This window comes from Macrobrachium rosenbergii, chromosome 5, assembly GCF_040412425.1.
Source record: "Macrobrachium rosenbergii isolate ZJJX-2024 chromosome 5, ASM4041242v1, whole genome shotgun sequence".
NCBI lineage: Eukaryota > Metazoa > Arthropoda > Malacostraca > Decapoda > Palaemonidae > Macrobrachium > Macrobrachium rosenbergii.
This window is the reverse complement of record NC_089745.1, coordinates 32,595,490-32,605,489: the sequence shown is the minus strand read 5'-3', so window position 1 is coordinate 32,605,489 and position 10,000 is coordinate 32,595,490. Positions and strand designations below refer to the sequence as shown.

At 34.1% G+C, this 10,000-nt stretch overlaps 1 protein-coding gene across 1 annotated transcript in view; it reads right to left on the bottom strand.

The window, feature by feature from the left end:
* The window catches only part of LOC136838639 (glutamate receptor 1-like), a 527,409-nt gene that overhangs the window by 243,512 nt on the left and 273,897 nt on the right, over nt 1–10,000 (bottom strand). Inside the window, exon 3 of the mRNA XM_067103948.1 lies at nt 191–318. Coding sequence (XP_066960049.1) covers nt 191–318 — 128 coding nt within the window. The remainder of the gene's footprint in view (nt 1–190; nt 319–10,000) is intronic.

Here is a 10,000-nt window from a genome sequence, read left to right as displayed (position 1 = left end):
GGTAGTTATTTTTCTTCTATCCCTCGATCGCTTCTGGTGTGCAAATTGTATATGAATGAAATCCAAGACTGCAGACCCAAAACAAAACTGTTATTGCCTAATTTGCGTAATGGTCTTCTTTTTTTTTTCCTTGTGAAAATAGCGTATTTTACTTGCTAGGCAATTAAATTTCCTGAAAAAATATACTCACGTTTTCTGGGAACCACGGAGTTACAAAAGGCATCTGGAACGTGTTGGCGTAAGAGTGAAGCGTATCAAAACTGTCTGGCTGGACAGAACCAACCATAGCGTATACGGGTCGAGAGAATTGACGGCAGACTGTTGGAGAGAAAAAGAAGAATAATAGGTTAACAGTAATTGTACATGTAGAAATTATCTCTCTGTTACTCACTGTCTATCTTAGTTAAATCTATTCAATAACTCCAATAATTTTCTGTAAACATGAAGGCACCGTCTTGTCGTGGGGCTTGAGCAAAGCAAACACATTAAACAAGTGGTTCTTGCTTTAACCGCTTTTCGGCCGAAGGGAATGCGAGCGAGCCCAGCGGCATCGTTTTCGGGGCGGCATAACTGCATAATTTGGTTCATGTGCAGACTTCACGAAGTGCTTTGGTGTAGGAGGAGGGCAGGGGGGGAGGGGCGCTTCAGGGGATAGACTAAGCAAGGAGGGAGGTTGATGCGGGTGCGAGGGTGGATGGAGGGATTAGGAACGTCCAGGGATCGTTGGCATGCGAAAGGCCGAAGGGGTGGTGGGGGTCCTTGGGGAGGAGGTCGTCATAGTGGAGGGCCATGCGCTCATGATGTGGATTACAGCCTCATTTGAATATTAGAGCCGTTTCCTTTGCTATGACCTCTTTTTAGAGTATCTCATTTCTGGTGTTTATTGTTGGCGGGAGTTCTTTTGATATGCACTTTTTGAAATATGCATTTTGAATATGGAAATTACTTTTGTAGTTTCTTTACTCGTTTTTCATAAATTTTTACTTCCTGGTTATGATAATAAATGGTCTGTAACTTCATTTTTCAAACAAACTGGGAGCAAAACACGAATTATGAAATTTAAGGATAATATTCACTTCATTAGTTCCAGAATGGCAAAGGCAAAGAATAAACTTGAAAGAAACGAGGATTTACAAAACCAGGGCCAGTGTAAATTTTTGCATCTAAATATAGACACTATTTTTCAAAACAAAGGAACATCGCAGTGCTGCATGCTATATTCCTAAGAAATTGAGTTTAAAGAAACAAACACGTAAAATAGGACTTTTCAGGAATAACTATCAGAGCGTTATTAACAGTTAAAGGACATAATTTATTGTATTTTTCAAAAATGGAAATTTGATTTAAAAGTAAGAACTGCTGTGACCTTAGTTAGAAAAAACTACATTTAATGAATTTTCTATCGATTCCGTAAGAATAGCTTAATTACTAATGGTTTTAAATGAACTCTAGCCTTTGTTTTTTCTGCCTTTGTTTCAGTGAGCGAACGAAACAATGGTTGCTATTGTTCATATTTTAAAGTGCTAGATGGTCATTTGGGCTTAGCGAGGTACACTAGATCAAGTTATAAGATATTTCCCTCCATTTTCTGAATCCGTGAGTTTGGAGTTATCTTCCTAAGTTGGTGTGAACGATTATCTGTTGATAGTTTTTTTCACCTTTATTCGGCAGCCCTTGCTGTTATTTTTCCTTGAGTATTACGGCATGTAGTTCAAGATAATTTTAATTTGTATGTAGATATAATATTCCCTTAAATGTGATTCATTCATTACGTAAACTGCATACTCTTATGTAATGTATTCACTGACATTTTAGGTATAATATCGCAGTATGCATACCATCACATAATCGTGCACACATAAGCATACAAACTGCACAAACACACACATACGCGCGCGCACACACACACATATATACACACAGAAATACGTAACGCATTAACAGCAGCTAATCGCGCACGGGACCATGAATGTGGCATAAGAAGTGAGACATTTCTGTTATGTACATCCGTTCGCTCTTATTCGAATTCTTATTTCTTTTATATATTTAATTTTTCATAGACCAAAATGATACAGTAGAGTTGTCTTAAGTAACAGGCGCTTCATGCTGTACTGGTTACTTTTTTTTTTTTAGGGAGAAACAGTATTGGCTGAATAGTAACGACTCTGAGTTTTGTAATGTTATAACAGTGATACAAAAACATACAAGGAGGTACGAAGAAAAGATTGCCATGGAACTGGGCTCATGTCCCACAGGGCTAAACTGCGTGGAATTCATATAGAATGATTTGGGTTTGATATTTCTAAGTAATTTCCTTTAGGTTTTTAAGTTTTTGGTATATCAGGCCTCTAAAGAAACCAGGATAATACTGGTAATAATAGTAGTAATGATACGGCGTAAGAAATGGTTTCATGATATCCTATTTAACAATATCATTCAGGGATACAAACTCACGTACACAGTCATGGGTACTTTTGCATCCGCATATGTTACAGGTGTTATAGGAGGAATTATTATGCAAATTCATAACAAACGTAAGCAATGAAGCTGTTACTGACCTTGCTTTTGAATGATTTCGAGAACTTTGCTGAATGTTATATAGTAATATCTTTTTTCCTGTGCTATGTTTTTCCATCCTTTTAATGACCTGTGAACCTTCATAAAATATGTAATCCGCAGCTTGAAGAGGAATTCGCTCTAAATGTTATTGTGGCCTTGCCCAATAGTTGCTCCTTTTGAAAATAGATATTGTCTTTATTTTTAACAGACTGTATTTATGAAAACCGTCCAGCCTTTTTAATGAAATGTCCTGTATAGCAGAACGGTGCTTCCTAATGGCCGTCTTTGAAGAAATGTTGTCAGATTAGTAGCCTACTCATGCCCTGATTACATAGTTTCAGTCTAAAATCTATTATTATTATTATTATTATTATTATTATTATTATTATTATTATTATTATTATTATTATAGCAGCATCGTATTTTATTTATTTCGTACAGTAGACATAATAAAGATCGAAAGTAGTTCAAAATTCTAAATACGAAGAATACCATTTAATGCTTATTTCGACAATAAGCTTCTTGAATGTATGTATTTTTCAAACACATTCACATCCTTTAGGACAGGCCTAGAATTTTTAAGATTCAAAATCTGAATCCCCTGGAAGATGTTGCTAGTAAAGAACGTTCTTTTTTCCCCTACGCATATTAAAGCGCAGTTTCCGTCTACGATATTAGGAACTGGGCTGAGAAATTTATTTCTTTATAGCTGGAAAAGGACGTGTTCGGGGAAATTACATTCACGTTAGAATGAGTGAAGATATGGTATGTTGTTAGGCTTAAGTGAATTTCTTTTGGATGATGCTGTTCACAGTGATAGATGATGATTTACGTTATTCTGTGCTGCAAACTATTTGAAACGAAACATATAAGAATTTTGCGTTTTTATGCCACCAGTTTCAGCCCCAGAACTATTATCTCTCTCTCTCTCTCTCTCTCTCTCTCTCTCTCTCTTCCCTTCAGTTGGTATTTCATCACTTGTATTGTATATATCCTCACACACACACACACACACACACACACACACATATATATATATATATATATATATATATATATATATATATATATATATATATATATATATATATATATATATATATATGTATATATGTATGTATATATATATGTGTGTATGTAATATATATATATATATATATATATATATATATATATATATATATATATATATATATATATATATATATATATATATATATATATATATATATATATATATATATATATATATATATATATATATATACATGTTTTTTAAATATGAACATATGAAAAATAAACCATGTAATATAAGATTTTCGTCAGATTGCTTTGCTAAAATTCTCCCAGAGCATTTTCTCTGCACATCGCTTTAACGATAACTGCAAAGTTTATAGCACTGTGACCTTTCCTAGAATTGAAAAATGGTAACCACTGAGTATACATATACTTTTTGGTGTTTTTTTATTTTTTTTAAGAAATTTCTTGTTTCATTTTCGTATTATAGGCTTTTTGAAAGGATACGTGTATCGTATCTATCTACCTGTTGCATCCAGTTGGCACTGCGACAAGCAGAAAAACATCGTTTATTAGTATTTTAAGAGGACCGCTTATCTCCTTTCAAACAACGTAGCCCCTCTTCCAGCCCAACTACAAAGGACCTGCAAAGTGAGGAATGTGGGCCTCATCACGATTATGTGTGTCAGGAAGACTAGGACTCGTCTGTCGAGGAGGTCACTCTTGCACATTCAGGATATTGCCATTATGAGGCACTAACGTGATAACCATGGTTGTAGCAGGTAGTAGTGAAATGTAGCAGTGTGAAGAATGATTTATATTACCTACGCTGAAACTTATAGAGCAGATGCTCATCGATGGCCACCAAGACTCCTCAAGCCTTCACGTTGCCCTTTGGTTGGTTGCTCATCGCCTATTTCGTCTACCAGCATTCCGTCCAGACCATGTATGTCACCAACTCAGCTCTCTATTTCCACTATTACCCCATTTGATCCCGCCATCTGACTTATCAATCTATTCCATACCTCATTGGCTTTGTTTAAAAGCCGCTGTATCACTTTATCATGTTCCTTCAATGCTGATGATAAGTGTGTTTATAAACGTCAGATGAATTTTGAATTAGAAATTATATCCTTTTAAAGATTGGACCCTTGCTCTTCCGATTACCACTTGATTGTGAACGTATATTCAGACTGTTTTTTAAAATAAAAGATTATTATAAATAAATAAATAAATAAATATATGTGTGTCTGTGTATAAAACTGTATGTGTATTTGTTTTGGTTTTGGTCAGTTTTTATTTTATTATGACTATGTAGAAAAGTCAGTGATGGCCTCAATGAGAGAGCTGTTTCGGGCTGGGTGTCATGCCAGTTCACTAAGATGTAAATGGATGCCATGTGAACAAGAAAAAGAAAGAGAAAAATGTTTTTTGGCATAAGCTTGGGAATACACGTGTCCATAGATTTGAGTGCGTGCGTGCATGTGTTTTTTATTTTCTTATTGGGGCACCGTAAAACGCACACATAAATTATGTAGATGATTATAAGGAATTTTTCATAATCTCATAATCTGTAGTGTAATAAGCAGGTAAGCATTCTTAAACATTTTATTTTACTTATTTTAACAATCCTTTAATACTGACTTACAAATTACTCTTCTATTTTGCACGGTATTGATAGCTTAATTAGTCTATTTTGGCAGCTGGAGGCTGTTGTGAAAGTTTGTTTACAATCTCCCACCGATTTGCTTGGAAAAAATTTTAATTTGGCGCAGGATTTAACATTCAGTCTAGACAAACTACTCAGACTTCATTATGAAATTTGTCTTGATTTTGGAACTCAAGTTTTATGCCTGTAATGAGTTAAGCTAATGGTATTCTGTTGTAACTCTCTCTCTCTCTCTCTCTCTCTCTCTCTCTCTCTCTCTCTCTCTCTCTCTCTCTCTCTCTCTCTCTCTCTCTCTCTCTAGAATTTGAACGAGAAAGAAGGATACGACTACATGAGGATTTATCACCAGTGATGGCTGTCTTTCTGTTTGAAAATCATTCTAAACATATAGTTAACTAAGGTTTACTGTTAATTACATATATCGTGGTATCTTTGATGCCCAGATGCTTTAGGGCACCCATGCCTTCTCGAAACTGTGAATGTTTTTAGTCTTAACGTAATGTATAAAGCAAAGGAAATGAATAACATTCATGATAGCCTGCATTTTTTTTATTTAGATATTTGGCGTTTGGGTTCATGGCTTGTTTTCCGTCGTTGTTAATACATACCATATTATACACACACACATATATATGTATGTATGTATGTATATATATATATATATATATATATATATATATATATATATATATATATATATATATATATATATATATATATATCTAATAAAAGAAGCCCATGAAAACGCCAAAAGGGTAGAAAGTTAAGCTGTATTTCGAAGACACTGTCTGTCTCCCTCAACAGGCAGGTATTGAATGAAATAAGAGTTTGCGTATCTAGCAATAAAATCATAATCCCACACCTGGACAGAATTAAGACGTTGACACAGACACTTGGAAACTCTAACCCATTTGTGTTTCCCTACCCAAATACTTTAGCCAAATCCCTAAATAACGTCCAACAAAAGCCAGTCCCCAAAGACACAGGAGCATACGTCACCCCTTGCCTTGACCGTGACCAATCCTACATCGATTGTACAGGTAAATCACTCCCCCAAAGACAAATACAACATAAACGTTCAGTAAGATATGGGTAACAGCTCAGCTATTTTAACCACATAAACAATCATAATCACAAAATAAACTAGAATATGTCACATATAATTTACAGCAGCAACCGTCGGTTCCAAAGCCAGATGATAGAATCAGCACTGATTAAACAAAGAAATATGATGAACCACTCAAAAGGAGCCTGGGATTCAGATCTGGTAGATAAAATCTTCCTCCAGCCAGCGGTTAAGAAGATACGGAGAAGCTGTCAACAGGAGTGACGTAGCGGCTGACTTCTGGAATATTCCTTCATTGGTATAAATACCACTGCTCTGTAACTCTTTATTTCATTCATTACCTGCCTGTTGAGACAAACAGTCTCCGAAATATAGCCTTAACTTTCTACCCTTTTTGGTGTTTTTATGGGCCCCTTTTATTAGATGGATTTCTGTTTTAACAGAAAATATTTTAGTCATATAAATATATACATCTATAATATACAACGCCCATTTACTACGCTCTATCAAGTTTTAAAGTGTACCAGTTTTGTTTAAACATTGTATACCATTAATATTTTCTCCATTTGAATACCGTGATATAGATAGATTTTCTGAATCCGAGATTTAGTATTGACTGAATCCATTCTGTGATTCCGCCACAGATTAGAATATAAACGATTATCCAAGGGCCTCTTGTCAACCATCAAGTGTTGTGTGTTTGTTTCCCCCTTTGCATCAATATATTCTACTCTGTGAGTGTTTTGACAGTATTTGGAAGCAAGTTTAAAGAATTTGGTCAATCTCCCCTCACACACAGCACACACAAAACACACACACGCACACACACACACACACACACACACACGCATATATATATATGCGCGTGTGTATGTTTGTGAGAGGGAAGATTTTCTTCAAAAGAAACTTGAAACCAAAAATAACCTCGTTACAGAAACGTCAAATGGCACACTAACTTGAAGAGCATAAGCACATTGAAATTTTAAAAAACGGAAATATATAGCATTAACCCAGAAAAATTATCTGTACAGGACTCCAAAAGTTTAAAAATACATACTCTTACATCGGAGAAAAATCTCTTAGACGTTAGAGCATATATATATATATATATATATATATATATATATATATATATATATATATATATATATATATATATATATATATATATATATATATATATATATATATATATATATATATATATATATATATATATATATATATACATACATACATATTATATATACTGTATATATATTTATATATATACTGTATATTTATTTATATATATTTATATATATATATATATATATATATATATATATATATATATATATATATATATAAATGTATACATGTATACACACACGATGCTATAACAATAAGCTAAGCGAGGTTTTCTCAAGAGATGCTGCTCGTATGTAAAAGTAAGTTTTTTAAACTTTTGGAGTCCTGTATAGATAATAATTCTGGGTTAATGCTATATATTTTCCATTTTTTTAAATTTCATCCTGCTTATGCTCTCCAAGTTTTGTGTCATTTTACCCTCTTTTTGTTCCGAGTTGTTTTGAAGATATTCTCAGATATAATTTTATTTCATCTTTCTTATTTGCGGTTTGTTTGTAAAACTATCATTGCCGATCAGCCTTTAATATCAGTATATGTGAATTGATATTAATTTCCTGTGTTGAGCAATTATTGTGTATGCATAATGAATGCTACTGTAAAGGTTGCTGAGTTCAGCTTTTGACAGAGGCGGCCTCAATATGTTACAAAACATGTTCTCATCCTATGACAGCTGTGTAGAAACACCTGTCAAAATATCAGAGAGAGAGAGAGAGAGAGAGAGAGAGAGAGAGAGAGAGAGAGAGAGAGAGAGAGAGAGAGAATGTTTTGGTTAATCGTATATAGCTAGTGGTGTTTATACTGTGCAATCCTCATTTTTTTACTAATCTTCTTAACTAACTTTTTTCTGTGAAAGGTGCTTTCAGCACTCGAGATCAATTAATGTATGTCATTTGTGATGTTGCTTGTTTTCGTGAATATTAATTTTTTGACATTCCCTCTTGAATACATTTTGCTTGGTTATTTCAATGCACTGACTTTTTCTGTGGGAAATAAGGGCGTGTTTAGGTATAATCATTGAGGTGGTATATCTTGATAAAGAAGCGTAGGGCTCTTTTGAACATGAAACTTTTTCAATTAATTTTGGCTAAAGTTTTGGAGTTTTTATTAATACTATTGATCATCTTATGTAAAAGGTCATTGATCGCTGTCTTAATATGGGGCCTTTCTTGCATACTCAAATGGAAATCTAAGGCATACTTTTTAAAAATTGTGATCATACTCCAAAGGTTAGTAACTTATTATCTCACTGGCCCTTGTTACGAAACTTTCTCGAAGACTCTGATAATGTTAAAAGGAAAATGAGAGAGAGAGAGAGAGAGAGAGAGAGAGAGAGAGAGAGAGAGAGAGAGAGAGAGAGAGAGAGAGAGAGAGAGAACATCGCTACCGTTGAATATGTTTATGCGCACTTCCATTATTATTCATTTAGCTTACTGTGAAATAATTTTGTCTTCTGGTCTCTTGCACTAGGGATTTACTTTGTTGACTGACATTCTCATTTTTGTCATTGTTTACGGTGATGATAGTTATATTCCTGCATCACATGGATAAGCTGCCAAGCCCTGAACGGCGTTGCCTTTCCAAAATCTTGACTTGTGTAGTTGCCATTGCTAGTGTCAGCTACCGGGTCATGGACATATGGGCATCCCGTAAGAACCTTTGTGAGAAAGCAATCCTCTTTACTGCTGATGTTCCACTGTGCACTTATGTTCTCAAAGTTAGATATTAGTCGTAATAACTTGTGAATATTTGCTTATTCGAGTATTTTATTGTATAATCTAGGTTTGACCTATTTTTTTTATAATGTCATGTTTTTATCAAGTTTGCTTTTGTCTACATATGTACTTGTTTCTACCATAAAATTCCGTCTGGATGACCTCACATTGTAGCTTCCAGCGAACGTGGGATACTTGGTTTTCGAAATTCTTATACACACACACACACACTATATATATATATATATATATATATATATATATATATATATATATATATATATATATATATATATATATATATATATATATAATCAGAAAGCTTTGTCCTTTTCTATCTAATTCACTACCTCCAGTAATATATTTTCATATATGTTTTTTTAGTTGATAATAAGTCCACCGTCCCGTGGGATCGAACCAGCACGGACGGGGAATCAGGACTACAGTGACACACTAACCAGTCAGCCACAAGAGAGGTTTGTAGCTTTCTGATTGTATATGAATCACGGTGATGTGATAAATAGTCATATATATATATATATATATATATATATATATATATATATATATATATATATATATATATATATATATCTTCTTCTTTTTCTTTTAACGTGCTTTTATTCCCATGTTTGTATGGGGTAAGCACGATGCCCTTTTTGATTTGGCTTTAGGGTAGACCTGTTCTCGATCGGCTGCCCTGCCTGACATCGCTCAGACCCCAGTCGTATGTTTTCATGTATCATACCAGACCCACGCCCTTTCTTCCCAGCAGCGTTTATGCGCGGGTATGGCGCAGTTCGAGACATGTGAGATGTTTGTTATGTTTTTAGAAGGTGTTGTAGT